The sequence below is a fragment of the Oryzias latipes genome, chromosome 14 (genome assembly GCF_002234675.1).
Source record: "Oryzias latipes chromosome 14, ASM223467v1".
NCBI lineage: Eukaryota > Metazoa > Chordata > Actinopteri > Beloniformes > Adrianichthyidae > Oryzias > Oryzias latipes.
In genome coordinates this window covers 26,849,581-26,870,282 of record NC_019872.2, presented here as the reverse complement: position 1 = coordinate 26,870,282, position 20,702 = coordinate 26,849,581, and the positions used below count along the sequence as shown (strand labels likewise).

The 20,702-nt window shown below is 40.1% G+C and overlaps 1 protein-coding gene across 5 annotated transcripts in view; it reads left to right on the top strand.

The window, feature by feature from the left end:
- Positions 1–979: 979 nt before the first annotated feature.
- Positions 980–20,702, top strand: part of LOC101175340 (glutamate receptor 4) — a 170,066-nt gene continuing 150,343 nt past the window's right edge. The window contains exons 1-2 of one of the 5 annotated variants that reach the window (XR_002874661.1): positions 980–1,482; positions 10,762–10,920. Coding sequence is in view for 3 of the 5 variants with exons in the window: in XM_023962863.1 (XP_023818631.1) it covers positions 1,092–1,482; positions 10,762–10,920 (550 nt within the window). In the remaining 2 variants the exon portion in view is untranslated. The remainder of the gene's footprint in view (positions 1,483–10,761; positions 10,921–20,702) is intronic. The other 4 variants (XM_023962863.1, XR_002874660.1, XM_023962862.1 and 1 more) reach the window with 4 other exon arrangements.

The window sequence follows — 20,702 nt, the reverse complement described above, 5'->3', positions numbered from 1 at the left end:
TGACAGGACTTCAGCAGATCTATGGCCGTGTCACTCAGCCACTTCGTACATTTTGTGAATATTCCACGTATGAAATTTGTTTTTTTTTTTTTTTGACACATGGGTGATATAGTCATACGTGTTTCTGGTGTTCATCAGTCAACCATGTGCACAGATGTCAGTAGAGGGTTTCGGCTGACGGTGAATTCAGTTTTGATTAATTCCAAATGTTTGGTTGACTGAGAATTATGCAGTTTACGTGTATTTTACGTACGCAATTATTACGTAAATCCTACAGTTTTTTTTCCACATTTGTGACTTTTAACAGATGTCTAACGGACTTTTCAGGCATGTACCTGAAAAGTGGTTTATTCAAACTTCCTCCGTGGTTTTAACGTTGTTCATTTATGAATCATGGAAAAGTTTCACCTAAAAACTAAACATTTTCTCACTTTTCCACCAATTTTCATCCGTGCAAGATGCGAAAAATGTACGTAGTGGCTGTGGGACACGACCTTAAGAAAGGATGCACTTCTTCTTCATGGTTCTGGAGGAACGTTTTTGAAATCATTTTGGTCTGCAGAGGCTTTGCAGGTCAGCTTTGTTCACCGTCACCCCCCTCAGGTCCGCCGACTCCACCTGGAGCAGAACCTGAGCTGAGCGCAGCTTCGGGACTTTAACTGTTTCGCCCCGGAGAGAGTCTGGGTAGAAACCTGGATGAGTTCCACTTGAACTTTTGGGGTTTATGTTAAGTGAAAAATATCTAGTACCGATATTTTTGCGCTTTGATTTGATTATTTTTTAAGTGACAGTGAAGCTGCTCTGAAAGGATCCGAAATTAACCGTCCACACAGATTTGCGCGTAAATAATCTTCCAAACGAGGAGGATTTGCAGATTTTCGGCACGTGCAGCAGACCCGACGAGAGTCAACAGGGGGGGCATAAGTCAGAGGTTCCGGCGGTGCCGAAGTTTTGGTTCTGGAGGAGCTGCGGGACTTTCCGGGTCTGCTCGGCTGCAGCGCTGCGCTCCGGCCGGAAGGCGCATGTGTGCGCTGTTATTCTGCCCTAATGCGAGTTGAGCCGCATCCAGACGCACTGGCCGCCGCTGACTGATGCCCCCCCTGTTCCGCCTCCTCCTCCTCTTCTGCCTCCCCTCCCTGCTCTTCTTGGTGGTGTTGTGCGCAAAATCTCTACCGCCGGACGGACGGACGCAGTTTGACGGCACAACCGAGTGGCACTGCGGGAGAGATCACAGGAAAACCCAGCAGACATGGATGTTTAACCGCCTCTGGATCTTATTTTTTCTTTCAAATGTCTTTATTTCTTTAGTATTTTTGTGTGATGCTGCTCTTGCCCCCGGGGTGTTAATTAAAGCTGCTCGATGCCTCTCATCAGTTTATAACCGAAACAAAATGAGGATTTCTTCCCGCCTTTGGATCCTGTTGATGTTCTCGGGCTTTGGGGGGCTGACGATGGGAGCTTTCCCGAGCAGCGTGCAGATCGGTGAGTGAGGCTGCGGATGAACGGACCTGTGGACGTCCTGTGACGTGTAACACTCCGCAAAAGTGCCGGATTTCCCTACTTTATTCTCCGTCCTCGCGCGCTCCTTGGGAGCCCGAGCGTGCAAAACGCGCGCGCCTAATGCGCTTTGTGTTTGCGGGCTGCATGTGCGTCCCCGCGCGCCCCGCCACTGCAGCAGATCACAGCAGCAAAATGTGTGCGTGTTCCCCGCGCGGGCTGGCTGTGCGCGAACACCGTGGCAGACCCGCGGCTCCTGGAGCTGCATTAATAGCCGCGCGCGCTCGCAGCCTCGGGCTGCCCTCCTCTTTCCACGCTTCCATCCACCAACTTCTTCTCTTCTGCATGAAGGGAAGTCATGCTTTTCATTTGGACCAGTCAGATGATTTAAAAGTGAACCCCTGGTACCCCCCCCCCCCCTCCATCATCATCATCATCATCATCCACACTTCAGATGAGCTGATCCATCATGGAGAGGGTCATTCCAGGAAAATCTGGACTGAGAAGCAGCATTTTCCTGCTGTCACTTTCTGCAGGTTTACCCTCCACTGAACCCCCACTGCCAGCAGAGTCCAGGCACATCACAGCCAGTCAGGCTGATGAAAAATGACAAGCTGTTCAAATGATTCTCCTTGTCCTTTTACATCAGTGTGATACTCAAATCCCCAGGCTTTTACGGGGTGGGGGTCAGAGGTTAGGGTCGGTTACCAAAAATCACACCTGGAACCGAGGGCATTTGGGTTGGGCGGGGCTTTAAACCTCTAAAGCTGCTTTGTCAATATGTTTGCTTTTTTCAAGGGTTAAATATATATTCATATATATATATTTCCTACTTATAGTTGACCTAAAATAGTTTTAATTGGGAGATGTCATTCTGTCATCGTGACCTCAGGGGGTGTAAACATACATGTCACTGTTTCTTCACTCGACAGACTTTATTTAATTGTTTCGAGCAGCCACCACCGAGCTCCACGAGCCGCAGGGACGCCAAACATCTCCCCAATCAACACTTGTCACTTTCAGATATTTGTCACTGACGAATTAATTCTTATTAGCAGCGGGGAAATGCTGTGCACACATGCATGCAGCTCTGGAGGAAATGCATGTTTCAATGCACTCCAAACATGCTCCAGTTTGTCATCTAGAGACTAAAAGTCCTTCCATCCACTTTTTTCCAGTTCATCCGTCTGAGCAGAAACTTCAAAGTTAGAAAAACTTTGTTTAGTTTTTGTAATCCATGGGGGGGGCATAAAAATTCCTATTTGACACTCGCCCCTCCCTTAAGAAGGGGAAGATGAAATGCGTTGATCACAGATGAGTGACGTTTTAACCTGTAGCTGCTCCTCTAAACAGATTCTTCCTCTTTTTTTTGAGCTTTTGTGATAACAGGCAGAGTCTGTTTCAGTGAACATTGAAATCTTTGTGGACTCCTTTAGCGTGTGGGGGCGGGCGGATGGAAACTCCCCAGGAACTGGCACTTTTCAGATTAAACTGTTCCATCAAGCACTTTGACCACCTCGATTTGACGCCTTCTGCCTCATCAAGATTTCTTGTTCTGCATTTGTTTTTCATTTTTTAAAATTATTTTTAGAAAACCCGGCTCTCTGGGCGGGTTTGAGTTCCAGGATGTTTTGACTTCCTGTGTGAAGCTGATTTAAAAAGTAACTGGAAATGGGTCAGTCCCCCAAGTAACCTCTAGGAGGCTTAATTACACAAACATCCACATTGAGTCCAACGTAAATCACAATGAAACAGCCGGGTTCCAAAAATGTTAAATAAATAATCGGAGACCTGATCGTTTACTAATTTAAACAAAAACATTCAAACTCGAAAATAAATTACACTCATTAAAGGGATAAAACTGAATTTTGACTTATCCATTTGGCATATTTAAACTTTATTCTTTAATGGATTAGGCAAATGTTTCTGACTGCCTGTTTGTTTGTTTTTAGGAGCATTTATGTCTAAAGTCTTGTAAGAAAACAGAGAAAATTATTTATATTTGTTTGGACATAAGCTTAGACTGACATTCAAACCATCTTTTCTACTTAAACTTTTTTTTATTTTACTGTTCCTTGAACACATCAAAGACTATTTTCGTCAAATGGTTTATATTTTGATTTACTAATAAATTGGATTTCATAAAGCCGTCCCACATACTCCTCATGGACATGTGACCCCTCCCAAGTCTTTAACTATTAATCAGCCTTTCTGAGAATTTGTTTCTTCTTCCGATCAAATCGTTGGAAAGTTAAGAGACACAGAGTTGGAGAAGATGCAATGAACTGCCTTCAGTCCAACTCTTTGTCCGATTATTTATGGTTTTATAGTTTTGAATAAACCAGATTATGGCTTCATGGCTGATAAAGCATTTCAGCTTAAGCCAGTGAAGTAGTCCACCAAAGGGGAGCTTTTATTTCACTTTGTTATGCATCCAATAATAGAAAAATGAATTCCAAAAAACAAAATTTTCAAGGTTTTGAAGGTGTTAAAATAAAAGATGCCATTGCTTCCTCCTTCAGTTCCTCCAGGATTTCGTGATGTTGCGATTTTACCAAATACCACAAGTTTGATCGACAGATTTTCTGTGTATAACTAAAAGCTTACGATTGGTTCAAATCCCAGCTGGGATCGTTTCATGTGGAGTTTGTTTGTGTGGATTTTCACTCTGGTTTCCTCTCATAGTCCACAAACGTGCTTCTTAGGTTCACTGGTCGCTCTAAATTGTCCCAAGGCCACCCCACCTTTGCCTAAAAGTAGCTAGGATAGGCTCCAATAACCCTTTTGGGGATTTCAGAAAATTGATGGAAATTTAGACATTAAAAAACGTTTTTCTCAAGGTCAAATGTAACATTTCAACTTGAATTTACTCTTTATGTTTGTGTAAAATGTACTAAACGGGCTGCTTTTATGTACTTGTTCAGGCTTTAATGTTGATAAAGTTTTCTATATTTGAAAGAAAATCATGGTTTATTAAGGAGTTTCATCGATGCTGTGCGAGTCTGTAAGTTGACATAAATTGTAATCACTTTAAAATGTGTTCGTCTTCCGTCAGCCTTTAGTTACATTTTTTTTAAATTTATTTCAAACGCAAAATGAAACAAAAAAGAAAATAAACAAAAAAAGTTTAAAATGGACAGATAAAACAAAACAGTGTGCTTGAAAAGGAGTGGCTAGAATAAAAATCCTTTCACAACACCTTATGTTGTGCATATTTCTATTTACAGTTTATTTGTCTGACTAGCTTTTTTAAAACCTTCATATTAAAAAAAATCTTGTTTTTCGACTTTTCCAACCATTTCTCTGTCCTCTGCTGACATTGTTTCCTTTCCTCGGTTGTGTGTCAACTTTCCTTTCTGGATAAATGTTGGTGGAGCCAACATTTGAAGTCATTAGCCTTTGACCTGTACATGGCGTCTCCACCCATGGACGGCGCTCTGTAGCAGCAGTGCCTGCAGACATGAACTCGGCGCCACGGCATCAGGGCCATGCTTTTTGTTGAGTGCTGGATGCACACGTGGATGCAACTTTTTGAGCTTTCTTTGCAACCTTGTGGTGGTTTTGGCAAAGGGTATTCCCACAGGGAAGTGAATGTTTGTGTCTGGTTGAAAAGGGCTTCCGTTCCAGTTTAGTTCATGGACGAAAATGGGATGGGGAGACAAAACAAAGGATAACTTTTCAGAACTGTAAATGTTAGACCCTACAAACTTTTCCATATGTTGTGTTGCAGAATAATACACTTTAAAATGGTTAAGTGTGTCATTCTGAACACTGACAGCTCAGACGGGCAGTCACACCTCATGGGACGCACCAAGAAAAAGGGCTGTAGGCAGAGGGGTTGATGGCCGCTTGTCAATCAACTACCCATTTATTAAAATTGGATCTCAAATTTGAGACGAAACAATGACATAATTATCCTACAATTCACCTGCAAAGGTGAGTGAGAAATGATTTAACTTGAGACTGACTATTGAAATGAGTGGGTAAAACACCTCCTCAAGCAATAATCCCCTATTGGTCATGAGTTGAGCTGCACCTGAATTAAGTTACTGTCAGTTTTGAAGCTTTAATCTGCAAACCAAAGGTTTTTCTCCCTCCAAACACAGTGTTTTTTTCTCACAACAACTAATGTTTTTGTAAAACGTCACCAGGCTTTGCTTAGTTTGGTTATTCGTAAACGTCACAGACCCACTCGGGTAAAAATCATGTTTTGGGTATTTTTAACATCATTTTTCTAATGGTGGAGGACATATAGCAAATTAAGCTTAAAATTGCTTTTCTGAGTATATATATTAGGGCTGCACGATATGAGGAAAACTTGCGATATGAGGGATTAATATTGCGATAACGATATAATTTGCGGTATATAAACAAATAGCGAAACAACCAAAAACATCACTCCCATTTTATTGCAACAGTTTAAGAATTGTACTCCAAATGACCCTCGTTGACATGGGAGGGAACATCTAACATAAAAGGGCTCCATCTGATTGGTCCACAACGCTAAAGGCTCTATCCGATTGGTCAAATGCATAAAGGGATTTATTTGATTAGTTAAATAATTTAAGCTGGCATAAGATTGTTTTAGCACATTTCAGGTAACCATTTATTGCATTTTTTGCTGTGTTTTGCGATATGCATATTGCACAGCTTGATCTTGCGATAACGATAAATTTGCGGTATATTGGGCAGGCCTAATATATATGGAAAAGCCCTTTTATGCCTCACCAAGTGAAATGGGGTGGGCCAAAGCCTCCCTGCTCCCCTCCATTCTGATGCATCCACTTACAGACAAATACATCTATCTATGTCTTCATTTCCCTCGTCTCAGCTGGTATCTGGCACAAATCTGAACGGCTCCGATATCGCTCGCCATTGTTGTTGACACGCTAATGTAAGCTTGGGGCCGGAAGAAAGTGTAAACAAAGGGATGATGGGATATTAGCGGTGACTTACTTCTGCGCCAAGGCGAGTTTCTGATGAACTCCCGACGCTCTGCAGAAACTATGTCCTTGAAAACGACACAGATTTTGCCTAAAAATGACATTATGATGATTAAAGGACCACTAGGTCTAATTATCAAATTTTAATCAAGCTGCATCACTTCAAGGCAATTTAATTCAGAAAAGATGAACCACTTAAGTCTGATTTAAGGATTGATGTAAGGAAAAAGGGGAATTTAAGACGTTTGATAAAGCTTAAATGATGTTTCATTCTGCAAAAAAGAAGCAGATTTCTATGAGATCGCTTTCAAAATGTGACCTTACATTCTGAATGTTGCAACAGTTTTAAAAACTCCTCCCACCAGGCTGCATCCCTGCCACATTAAAGTCTGCAGGGCTCCAGGTGAACTTTACCTGACAGGTAGTGCACATGCGACGGTCCTCTGCTGCTGGAGCTCATCTTTTCAAACTTTCACATGTTTTTCAGGCTTTTTTTGTGTGTTTGGGTTGTTATTCTTTCATCTTACATCATCTCCCACTGATTTCCCACAGATTTCCTCTTCCTTACATATGTGAACAGTTTCAGACAAAACAGTTGCTTTTAAAACTTTATATCAACCTAAATTTATATGTATTGGTGTTTTTATATCATGTCTGACAGAAACGTTTTTAGAAATCAGCTTTTAAACGACTAACGTTTGAGACAAAAAACCTTTTATCAAAACCAACAAACAAACGAGCCTTTTAATCCGAATTTCTGCCACTTAATTAAACAGATTCATGAGCTAACTGTCTTCTCCAATGCAATGAAATGTGTGCTGAGTTTGAAGAACAGTTACCAATAAAACAAGTTAATGAAAACTTTTATTTATTTTAAGATCTTATCATTTTTAAGAGCACACGCTACTGAACTGGAGAATGTCTTTAAACTTTCAAAGGTTTAACGTCTGGATTCATTAACTTTTTCATTCAAATATTTAAAGCAAAGTTCACCACTAAAACGATTTTTACAGATGATCTGAAAAATACAAAACAAAAAAAAAGGTTTGAGTAAAGATGATAAAAACCAAGCTGGTCACCCAACAAATAAGCATAAACCCAAACGGATTTACATGACTTTACCTCCAGAATAATTCTGGAGTTTATCTTTTGAAGAGGTCAGCCGTGAAAAGAACACACTGACATTTTGCTTTAAGTGACATTTACACCGTTTCATCCTGAGAAATGTGGCCTTGAGTCAGATTTGGAAATGTGACACAAACTGCTCCGAACACCCCTGACATTTGAAAAAACCTCAAATGCTTCGGCTGAGATATTTTTATTTCAACAAGACAAAAAAAAAAAAATTACAAGGAGAGTTTTAGATTTTCTTTAATGAATAATAAAAATTAAAAAAATATCTGTGGATAAACCAATACATTCTTTTCTAAAATAAATGGCTTTAATGTCAAATTTTCTGTTTCTCAGTGAGGATTGTTGTTGTGTGTTATTTGTTGGCAGCACATTCACTTGTGTGTTTAGCGTCCATGGAGGCTCAGACAGAATCTTGTCAAAGTTTGGACCAAAATCTGTCTGGTGAGAGTTTGACTCTTCTCGCTTTGTAGTAGTCAGATAATAATAATAAAAAAAACTCTTTACAGCGACTCTGCTCAAGGATTTGTTATGCAATTTTAGAATTCTAGTGACATCATAAGTGTTACTAACACGGGAAAACAGAGAATCCTCTTTCTGTTTGCAGTTTGACATCCGTTGCCCAAAGAGAAACTTCTTTTTTTGCGTAACTTCGGGTTTATTTAGATTGGACACATTTGGTTCACTTAAAGTGAACCAGAGTTCGTTTCCTCCGATAAACCGGAACACATTTTCAGTCTGAATGCACCCAAGCGGACCCTGGTCCAGAACTAGGAACCGCTCTTACTTTTCCAATCAGACTGAGTTTCAGTCCGCTGTATGATCCCTCAGTCTGAATAAACTCTGTGCTCGGAGCGGAACAGCTGGACCAAAACGGCTACCGTAGCCGGTCGTCACGTGATGGAAACAGAGTAGAAACGTCCCAACCATGACGACGAGGCTCAGCCACTAACTGAAATGAAAGCAGGCTCATTAATACAACTTTAAACCTGATACACATTGCTTGTCATTGTTTTCCCATCTATTTGTCATAAACATTTATTCGTGTTGTTTTTTAGCCGTTGTCTGCTTAGTAACCGCTTTGCAGCACCTGGACCAAAGTAGCAGTGAAAAGTCATGAATCAGATGTTTGTTCTGCCCTCGTAATGCATGGCCATTGACTAAGAGATCTTTGGTCACATGGTTTTGTTTACAAGCTTTGATTGTGACAGAAATGTACAGTTGAAAACAGTCTGAAAACGGACCAAATGCAAAAGAAAAGCATTGAAAGGTGCGGAGAAAAGAGAAGTTAAAACAACTTAAAATATGTTAAATAATCTTTAAAATGTCCAAAAACAAGGTCGGAAATCTTTGCAAGGATCAAATAGTTTGCAGTGTCAAAGAAAATTGTGATGCTGGGACAAAAATGACAGGAACACGTTGAGATCCAACCTTAATTGCCAAACTTTGACAGAAATTCAGCTCCATGTTTCATGAGTCTGGTTTTTCCAGCCCTTTTTTTTCACTACCAGGAAAAGAAATGATTTAAAACCAGTTTGATGGATTTTCCTGTGTGATTTAAGAGTCTGCTTCTGCTTCCTCTGCCGGATCATCTCATCCTGTAAATACTTAGATTTAGACAAATATGTGATTTATCAGTAACTCAGGATTTGGACAAATGTGTGAAACTCTTAGACATGAGGGTCAAAATCTTAATGTATTCTTGGGCCACTGACCTGATTGCAGCCAATCACAGTTTAGTTCCATTGGTTGTGTTATATGCAGTCAACAAATCTGGTGAATTTTTAGCAAACCACAATTTTTTTGGGTGAAAATTTTAGATTTTTAAAAAAAACCTGGAGTTTGTTGTTGCTCAAATAGTTGCTTATCAAGTCGGAGGCTATGTGACAACGTGTCAGCTATTACAAAGAATAGATTACCTGTAAATACTTCTACTAATGTGCTGGGTTGCATGTCAGCTGATAATTTTCCATCCATCCTCACAACATGCTGTGTCCCTTTCAGGGTCACATGGTTGCTGGAGCCTATCCCAGCAACTGTTGAGCAAAGGAAGGGAACAACCGTCGGTCGCCAGTCTGTTGCAGGGCGTGATACTTTTCACTTAAGGAAAAATGATCTCAAACATGAAACAATGACGGTCACATTTTGGTAATCTTTGTTGTTCAATTTAGCCACGTTGGTACCAGCATTTTGTTAGCTAAAGTGAGTAGTTTGGGTTTTGCTAGCAGCTAGCCCTTCATTTCTATTTAAACTTAAATTTCCGTAAATATTTTTATACACAAAAAATCCATAATAGTGTTTATTTTAAAGGACTATTGGATGTTTGACCATTGCTGCCCTTGTGTCAAAGTGTCCATTGGCAAAACATGGAACCCCGCATTGGTCCTGGTGGTTATAGGTTGGTGCCAGTGTTCGGCAGCGGAGCGTTCATCAGTGTGAGACTATAAAGCCTTCAAGTACGGTAGAAAAGTATGCGCCATTTACCAAGAACCCTGTTTTCCTCTTATCTTTAGTTTTTCTTGTCTCTTTTTGCCATAAAATATTAGAAAAAGACGACTGACCTTTATCATGAGTGTCATCAAAACCATTTAGAGTTTACATACCTACAAAGTGACGCACAAAAAGCTCAAATGCAGCTGAATGACTCAAAATGTGGTTGCTGCAGTTGTGGAGACACACGTCCAATACAATCTTATGTGACTTTGGTTGAAAAATGTATGAAAAACTCCTCATTCTACTGAATAAGTGGGCTCTGGAAGACATTTATGTTTGCAACAATCTGTATTCGTAACCTTTTCTGTTGCTTCAGCAGTTTCTAGATGTTTCTGTCTCATTTTGTTCACAAAAGTTTGGATGTTCTGGCAAAAAAGAAACCAATTGTAATTTATTAAAGAGCAGACGAACAATGGACTTTCTTCAGAAGCAGGTCTTTCTGTGCGATTGCATTTGCAGGTGTAAAATGACAGAAAAAAACAAACACCTGCAGCAACTCGTTAGTGTAATTGGGCTGCAGGTGCATGACAGGTTTACAGAAACCTTCCTGAGAGTCGTGCAGGGTTGTGGTGGGTTTGGGTTTATCAAAATAAAATACTATTTAGGGAAATAAACCAACTGTTATGAAAACTGAAAAAAAGAGGAAATGGTGGGAAGTGTCTGTACTGATGATGAGCTCCTGTGTCCTTCTCCTCAGGCGGTCTGTTCATCCGAAACACGGATCAGGAGTACACCGCCTTTCGGCTGGCGATCTTCCTGCACAACACCAGCCCCAACGCTTCAGAAGCCCCGTTCAACCTGGTGCCTCACGTGGACAACATCGAAACCGCCAACAGCTTCGCCGTCACCAACGCCTGTGAGTCCACCGAGCCTGCCGTACCGGCGTCACCGTGTTTGCTTGCTTGTGAAATGAATCCAAGAAATGTTGTTGAGGGGAAAACGTTGTCACATCCAGAAAATCGGATCCTGGACCAAGTTTGGTCCTGTAATGTTTAGTCTGAGTTGCTCAGGAAGATACGCTAACATTATGAGGTTGAGGAGAAGCCAAGTCAAGGTTGACGGGCCGATCGGTTGGTTTGGATTCGTAAAAGCAGCTGGAACTTACTAATCCATCAAACTTATTCAGTGAAAAGGTGCCACCCCACCTGTTGGGACAGCCATGAAACAGATTTGGAGCGGTCGACCTCTGATCAGAAGGTCACAGGTTCAATTCCTGCTCTGCGTACCCATTTTAAAAACAAGTTCTTGACAAAGATAGAATTGTAAACAGCGTGCCGTCTTTCAGAGTGTGAATGTGGGTTTGAGTGGCTCTGTGAAATACCTTGGAGCTTGGTGAAGATAGAAGTATGTCATTTACACCATTTAGCAAAAAGGACCATAGGCCTTTTTCCCAACTTCTGGGAAAAAGGATTAAAAAAAAAAGACAATCCTGCACGGGGCACACAGGTATGAAATATCAAAGTCGTAGACTGCTCAGTGAGCCTGTAGAAAGAAAATGTTCATGGACAATGTTTACAAGTATTCTGCAGGAGATTCATGGTAGCCAACACCTATACTACACGTCAGGGGGAAGTAGGTGAGACGCAGATTTTTCATTTTTTTCAATCCTGCAGGCTGTGCTTGGATCCCATCAGTGCTCTTCACGTGACGCGTGCGTGCCCCCTCCCTGACTGTTTGGAAACTTGATTATCCTTACAAATACACTTACCACACACACAACTACGGTATGTTCCATTGTCATGACGTCCCTCAAGGTGGCCTTACGAGGGAACTGCAAGACACAGCTGCCCTCCTCTTAAGATGCCGCCGCTCTTCTCTACGACCCTCCACAAACCCGAAGAACCCAAAAACCAAAGAAGAGCAGCAACCCCCCCCCTACAAACGGGTGTAGCCTTTTTTTTAAATATATTATTTTAATAACAAAAAATACGTTACACAGACAAAGATGCTGTTCTATATCTGAAGTATTTGTGATATATTCTTGTAGAAAGTTGACAGGGATGAAATGATGGCGGTTGTTGCCAGAAGCATCAGCAGTGATGGTGTGAATGAGCCACAGTCTGAAAAATCCCATCCAGAGGAGACAGATTTGGGTTCGTGCGCCCCAGCAGTGATGATGTGGCGGCACAGATGTGTCTGGCTGTCTGCTTGTTCACGTCTGATGCGAGCAGCGCGGCACAAGCCGGCGGGGACAGACGCAGAAAACACACGACGGCGGTCCCACGCACTCACAACTCCTAACAGCAGCGGGCTTTGGTCCCGGATGGAGGGGGTTTCTGCAGGGGAGGGGCTGTTCCATAAAACACTTCGGCTTGATGGCTTTCACCTTCCCATGATGCAACCGGGTGTTTAAAAAAAATCAATGACTAAATTAGGCGGAGAATGAAGCGGTTTTACGTCTGGTAATTGAGTGTAACGTTTGGGTCTGTCGGCGTCACACTTTTTGTGGGTTTAGATTTGGATCTGATGACAGATTTGAGCTTGTAAGGTTTTTTTTTTCTCCTTAAGGTGTTTCAGGGCAGCTTTAGATGCTGGAAACATAAGGACTAGATTATGCAGAGACTTCATGCTGTAAAGAAGAAAGGGTCTTTGTTTGCCACATAAATGTTCAATCGTCTGTCATTTTTTTTCAGTCCAAGAAGAGCTGAGAATATCTATGAAACATCTCATCTTCCTTCTTTCTGCAAAACAGATTCTGACATCTGAAATATTGATTTATTAGATTAAAATAGGGTCCCCTAAACTGTTTCCTTTGCCCCTCAAATCCACGGCTCGTCTCAGGAAACTCTACGAAATAAAAGAAATCTCAGATGAAAGTTAATAAATAAAAGAAGTTTAAAGGATCAGCAATATTACAGCAAGAACCCAAAAAAAACACGATAACTTATGGATTTGTTTGATTCCCTAAGTCTGGTTCGTTTGACCACTGTGACCACTCCTCCTCCTGCTCGGGCGCCGTTATGGGACCGAGGCGTGGTCAGCCTAAAGAGGTGGTCCAAAGTCCGGTTCAGTGGGTTTGAATTTATCTTATGTCGTGGAACAGTTTATAGAAAATGCCACTTAAGCATAACAGTAATACCTTTTTAATTAAAACTCCAGCTGTGGATTTGTGTAGAGTGTTCAACCTTTGATGTAGAAGATCACATGTGTCGAAGTGCCTTTGAGCAAGATTTAAAAGTCAGCCTTTGCAGGAAGTTCAGCGTGACAGAGAAGTCAAACTTTGACAATAACTCAACATTGTTGTTTTGCAACACATGCAATACCAAACTTTTACTTTTTCACCTCCTTATGCTAAAGCACAGTGGCTATATCTAAACCAGGCTCCTGACTACAGTACCCATAATGCTCCAACAATTCATCAAACGGTACAGCTTTGTAGTTTAAAACATTTTGATAGATCTTTGAGCGCCGTGTGCCCACAGAGAATTGGTTCCAGGTCAGAAAACACACCAGGATTTACATATAACTGGAAAATCTTTGAGATTATAAAAGGATATTAAGTGCGTCTGAAAAATATGGTTACCTATATTTAAGAAATGATTACATTTTATTTTCTCAGATTGTATCGTTTTGTGTTTAAACACACATATGAATTCATACATGTGTTGAGGAAGTCATGGTTGGTACTCCGTACTAAATTTTCTGTATTTTTTGTTTATTAACTTTTGTTCACCGGGTAAATTTCGTTCAGACTGGAATAGTTTAGCATTTTTTTTATAATACATTCAAATTGAATTGCAAGATTCTTACAAAGCATTAGAATAAAAATATTAAAAACCCCAAAAGACAATAAAATAAAAAATTACATTTTAGGGGAAAAGAAACTTTGGATTTCTACTTTAATGGCTGCACTTTGACAGGAAGTTGGTCTACAACTCATTGACTGGCCAAGCCAAATAACAGCAGAATTACATGAGCCAATCAATGTCTCTGATAGTTCAGGGCCAGCAGGGAATCTGAAATCGAACCACACCGCTCGTTCTCATCCAACATTTTACATTTTTTCCTGCCTTCGTTCTTTGTCTCGGTCACTCTCTCTCTGCGCCATCGCGGTCTTTGGCATCATGGTTGTGAATAGGAAATGCTGCAATGTGACATTTAAGGGCAAAATCTTCTTTTGGGAAGAAGCGGTGAGGGAGGGCTAATTTGTGAGGGGAGATGAGGCCGTTCAGCGGCGGCAGTCAGAGGGGCTGATGAGGATAATTGGTGGGAGGACAAGGACAAAATGTTGTTAGATGTTCTTTGTCATTGATAATCTTTCTGTAGACCCGGACTCGCTGCGTATTTATAACCATTCACATGACTATGACTTTTATTGTTTGGAATAAAGCTGTAGGAACATTTTTTCTATATTCTGTATTTGCTGTTTTCAATAGTGATTTCAGAATTTTACCCAACTGTTAACCCAACCTTTAAAGCTTTTTATCCATCCTACAGTAACCTAGTAGTCTTTATTTTCTTTATCGTGTTCTCCTAAACATCGTTTATTGTTGAGTACTTTTTCTAATTCGCTTCACTAATTTTATCAAAGTATTTTCTTAAAATTTTGTGATTTGTGCTTCTACAATCTATGATTTGTTTCTTTTCTGCCTGACTTGCACAGTCTTTGTCTCTGACTCTCTTTGGTTCACTGGATAGTCTATATTCCTTCACATTGTAGTGAACCGTACCACAATGCACTTGCATGGAGACCGAGACCCTTGCTGTCAGGTGCTCCAGTGTTCTTTTGTTTGGTCTCTACCAGAGTTCAGGCGAGCTTCTGAACCCTCAAGGAAAGGAGTTCTTGTGAAAACTGAAAAGATGAGTGTGACATTGTGAGTTCTGCTGTCGACAAACATGCGACCCATTTTACATTCAGGGGCTGGTTCGATCGGAAACGTACTCTGATTCGGTTCACTTCATTGGGAATGCTTGGCAGAGTGTCAAGAGAACCAATGAGCAAAGAAAAACCAAATGGATCCACCACCATGCGTTGTGCAGGAAGCAAAAAGCTAAATAACCTGGAAATGTCTCTCCTGTAGTGAGGAGGAAGAAGGAAAGTGAAGAATGTTTGCAAATTGAATGCTAGACATGTACTAATAAGGCACAAAATGTATTTTGAAAAAATAGTAATTTCTACTTTGTTTAAATTACTTACAGTACTCACCCGCTATATCATGGTAAACCTTTTGAGGTCTTGATGTTTAAAAAAAACATTTTTTGTGCAATTTGGTGTTTTTTTCTTTCTTCAATTTTTAATAGCGTACTCTATTCTGCGACCTGATTGGCTGTAGACCATTGTCAACAAATCTTCTCCCTGCTGTGTCTCCTGGTTTTATTTTACAGCTTTTAGATATTAAACAAGAGAGAAAAGTGTGACAGTATTACTGAAGGTGTTTCAAGTGTGTAGTAATACGTTTTACAGCCTCAAAACATCTACAATTAACATAAAAAATAAAGATTACTAGTTTGTGTATTTTCTCTTCTGCGTCTTTCTATTGACTTTTGATTCCAGCCACTTACAGTTTAGTTTCATTGGTTGTGTTTAGTTTACAGTTAAAGCCCCTGAAATGAAATGAATGAAAATGTTGTTTTGTGGTTTTAGCATGTTTTTGTGTCATTTAGTTCTGATGTTGAAGTACATGTATAAAGAAAACTAAGCTTAAATTTGAATTGCTGGGTATTTCTTTATTCAAATTGTTATAAATCAGGAGCAGACGAAAAACGTTTGAAAAAAAATCCCATTTTTGACGTGGTAAATACACTGGGCGGGCCACAAGCTCCATTCTGATGCATCTGATTGTAGACAAGCAAATCCATGTACGTCTCAGCTGCAATATTTTTTGCCATTTTTGTTGCAGTGACAAACAGAAAACTCTCAGCACGGCGGAAGGGTCTGCACCAACTTTCCTGCCCAAAACTCAGAGGTGAATTTTTCATGAACTTCTGTTGATCTGCAGAAACTTTGTCCTAAAAGATGATTTTTGGCTAAAAACGTCATAATCTTAATTAAAAGACCACTGGAAACTAGGACTGGATATTGACAATTTCTGGAATAAATTCGATTCACGATCCACTGGATTGGATTCGGTACGATTCACTTTTGAATTTACACGGCAGGGGTTGACATAGCCCAGAAATTTGCACTGGCCCACAGGGCCAGTAGTTTTTGAAACTTACTGGCCCTGCCTGAAAGTTACTGGCCCGACACCGCGCATAGCGGGACCCGCCGCTCCGCAGGTGCTTGCAACTTTAGGGGGGTCTGGGGGCATGCCCCCCCGGAAACTTTTAATATGGTGCAATTTGGTGCATTCTGGTGACATCACTTATTTCTACACTTTTCAATGACTGAAAATAGACCATATCAAACTTAGATCTGCTCTAGTCTGTTTCAGATGTTTTGAAGAGAGCACTGCAGTGTAGTAGGTAACACTAGTTCAGAAGTTTTCATGGTGCTTCTAACGGCAAATATCGCAATAAATCATAAACCTTAAATGTGTTAAAACAATCTAATGGCAGCTTGAACCATTTAACGAATCAAATAAATCCCTTAATGCATTTGACCAATCGGATGGACGCCTTCACATTGTTGACCAATCAGATGGAGCCCTGTTATGTTAGATGTTTGTAACCTATGTCAACGAGGGTCATTTGGAGTATAATTTTTAAACTGGGAATGGTTATTTGGTTATTTTGCTGTTTGTTTATATACCGCAAATTATATCGTTATCGCAATTTTAATCTCTGATATCGCATATCGCGAGTTTTCCTCATATTGTGCAGGTCTAACTGAGATCATTCAGCTAACTAGAAATACTTAATGCTTACAGTGTTGTTAAGAAAAACAAAATTAAGTAGTTTAACATTCTACTGCATTTGAGTCTGAGATTCAGGTATTTGGAGTTGCCTTTGATTCTTTGACATTCAGCTTAAAGCTTAGTGCATACAGTTTCATCTTCAATGCATTCATTAAATATCTTGCTGTCCATAGTACTAATTATACCCATTACTCCATCTAACATATTCCTATCTATTCCTGCCATGTCTTCCACATCTCTGACATGCTTCAGTCTCTCTTCAGTGACGGTGTCGGATTTATAATCAAATGTAATAATAACCCACTGGCTTGTGCCTTCGTTGTTGCTGTTTAACATTGTTTTGTATTGAATTGTTACATTCAATAAAGTTTGAAAAAAAAAAGTAGTGAGCGCGTGCCGCGTGGTGCTCGGCAGTGAAAGCCGCGCGCGCGCAGGCGGGAGAGAAGGAGAAGTGATCAAAGGTTTCCCATAGAAACCCTTGAAGTCTGAACACAGGACTAGCAGAAAAACTAAATTATGAAGACGAGGTAAATCTACACGTTTTCGCAAAATTTACTTTATTGAAAAAGGTGAAGAATATATAAACCGTTAGATATTTTAGTGGCCCGAGCGGACAAGTGAAAAGTAAAGTCTTGTGGTCCGTACTGCTCGAAAAACAGGACCGGGCCAGCGGACAAATGGCTATGTCGAGCCCTGCACGGTATACGCACTCAGACATATTGTATAGAAATACATTAATAATCTACATCTGTTTTGAAGATATTCACATTATTCTGATACGGTTAACATACTATAAAATTTTAAAAGGAAAAGCTCCAATAAGAATGTGCAGATCACGATGTTCTGCCTCTCCTGGAGGGCAGTTCAGTTTGGCCACTAGGTGGAGCTGGCGCTATAGCGTTACACTTTATTCCAGAAGATTTGAGCAAAAAACTGTACTTTTGACCACAAATGCTTACTTTAAAAAAAGGTTATCTTAAAAGAGTTAAAAGAAATTCCCGCCTGTGAGTAAATAAAGCTGTTCATTCAGTCAGCAATGCAAGTTTATGTCTAAGAAGGGTTAGCATTAGCCATCCTATGGGAAATTCTATTATACGTTAGCAACAAGCTAGCATACTTTGGTTTACTGCTGTTATACATTAGGTCATTGGATAAAAAGGCATAAAAGATTAATCCCTCTACTTTTATGGATTGATTATTGATTTATTAAGCTTGGATCGATTCAGATCTATTAATCAATTTTACCAACCCAGCCCTACTGGGAACACTAAAAACAGATCAAAAGATAATTGCAGTGGGTCTGTAAACTAGCATGTTCAGTCTGTAGGCAAACGTGCTCGCTGGCGAGCGCTCAGTCAGAGCGCCATCTTGGATAATTTCCGCTTCAATGCACAGTTGGACCGTGTGAAGTTGCAGGATGTGGACTTAATTTTAACGCAGCGACCAGAAGGACGATTGGTTTGGAATGAAAGGAGGATATTAAATAAATTGACCTTTCTGCCACGGATGGAGATGTTTAATGAAAGCCCCCACAGTTTGAGTGTTAAACCTCCACGCCTTCATTAGAAACTCCAAATTAAATGAAGAATTGAACCCTTACATTCATGCGGAGGATAAAACTGAACTGAATCGATAAGCTGCAGCTTTTGTCTGCTTTGCGTTTCCATTCAGCCAGCTGATGTGTGTCTTTTGTGGTAAATTCACCAACGCGCCGTCGAGGGTTTCAAAAGGACCGTGTGGGCGGTAGGGGTTAATGCGCCCTCCTACACGCTGTCTCGGCCTCAGTCTTTAATGAAACAATGACATCTTAATGTGCGTTGAGTCATTTATATTCAACATGGCGCTATGACTCACTCCAGATCCAGACTGCATGCAGCCCAGCGGTCCTAAGTGCTCTCCAGCTAACAGCAGAACAGCTTCACTTTTTTTATTTTTTCCAACGAAGCGTTTGCTCATCGGTCTTAGGTAGGACACAGCGTTTGTTGCAGTGATGTGCATGAGTTAAGGTTGTGCTGCAAATCCTCTTTATTTTATTTTTTTTAGTATTTTTCAAAGCTCCTCTGGCCTTTAAACAGCCGCTCATTCGTTTGTCCATGGATACCTGCGCATAACATAAAGGGGTGTGGAGTAAATGGAGGAGGAGAGGGGTAAAGGAGGTGACGAACATGTCAAAGGTCGGCTTTTGACCATGCAGGAAATGAGATGACCTGTTAGGGAGCTGAGCCAGCTGTCACTAGAAATCTGCAAATGCTAAATTATCTGTCGTGTGTGGCATCCAAATGCTGCAGCACATGAATAAAAAAAAAGCATCTTTCAAACACATTAAATATTGGTTTTTGTAACTATTATTTACTGTAACAGAAGCAGCAAAAAGATTTAAAATTTCTACAAATGTTAATAGAATTTCAGAGCGTACTGCTCTGACACTTTTTCACCTTCTGAGATAATTGAAACTTTTTAATTAGGCGACATTGAAACGAATTTTCATTGTAAAATTCTGCTTTTCATGTAACATGTATTGATGCCCCGCTTAGATTTAATGAATTTCTTCCTTCGTGATTGTAACATTAAAAAGTCTTTTAATGAAAAAAAAACTAAGGCACAATGATGGCAGGAAGCTTAAATCATTTGTCGGAGAATGAATTTAGCTACATTATTAGAGCTTTACAGCTTCAGATATTTGCACTTTTTTCAGTTAGTTTTTTTTTTTAGTCATTTTTATATTTTTTTGCAGATAATGGGGATTTTCACAAACCCGTTCTTTACTATTTTGTTTAAAATCACTTCTATTGGTTGTTTTTGTTTTGTTGTCTATCACTATATAATTTGTATTTAACAGGATTTCAGCTGTAATTTATTTTATGGATAATTGGGCATTTTCCAGGTTGAATTACCAGTAGCTTTTTCTCTCCAACTTTTTACACTTTTATTGAACCATTTTCTTTGGAGTATGAACATTTTTATGTATTTATATAAAAAATACGGTGGGGGGGGCGGCTGGGTTCTCTCCCTCTTTTTACATTCCATCACCCGCCCCAGAAGAACATAAACACTGGAGCAGAGGTGCTATCTCACCTTTGCACAAACAGACTGAAGGAAATGTTTCACATGTGTTAGTCTGAATGCATAAGTAGGCGTGTGTGAATGTTAGTGGTAGTGTGTCCATGTAGACTTGTTTGTGTGTGAACACTTTTGGAGCCAACAGGTGTGTTTGCAAAGTTTGAATGGACGTTTGGCCCCGCCCATTTTAGATTTTTCATGCATCTTAACCTGACAGTTTTGATTATAAACCTCCAACAACTTGTTGCTTTCTGACGCTTCATGATCTTATCCTGGCTACTATAATCACCCATCTACCCCCACTCCCTTATCTGTCATCCCTCTCTTTTCTTTCCTCCTTTCCTTTTCCGTCCGGTCCAACAAAAAATACTTACAAAAATAAGTAACAGGAATAAAATTTAGCTGAATTTACAAAAGGGGTTTATTTAAATATACATCTGGTGTATCATAAGATTCATAACCCCTATTGTAAAAGTAAAATATGTCCAACACAATAGGCTTGCTTTCAGCTCTCATTTGTTTGCTTAGCTGTTGGACAGGACAAGTTAGAAAATAAATAAATAAATAAATAAATAAATAAATAAAATAAATTTAAATATGAGTTGTACTTATACATTGAGCTCTATTACCCTTATGAGCCTGACCATATCTTCCGCATTCTAAAAGGTTTTTGGCATTTTTTGCTTCACCGTGCTAGTGGTGGAATAGATTTTCAGTTTTTCAGGTTATGACTTGATTTCATGAAATCCATCATTTGTAACCATTGACTGTATATGAGAGC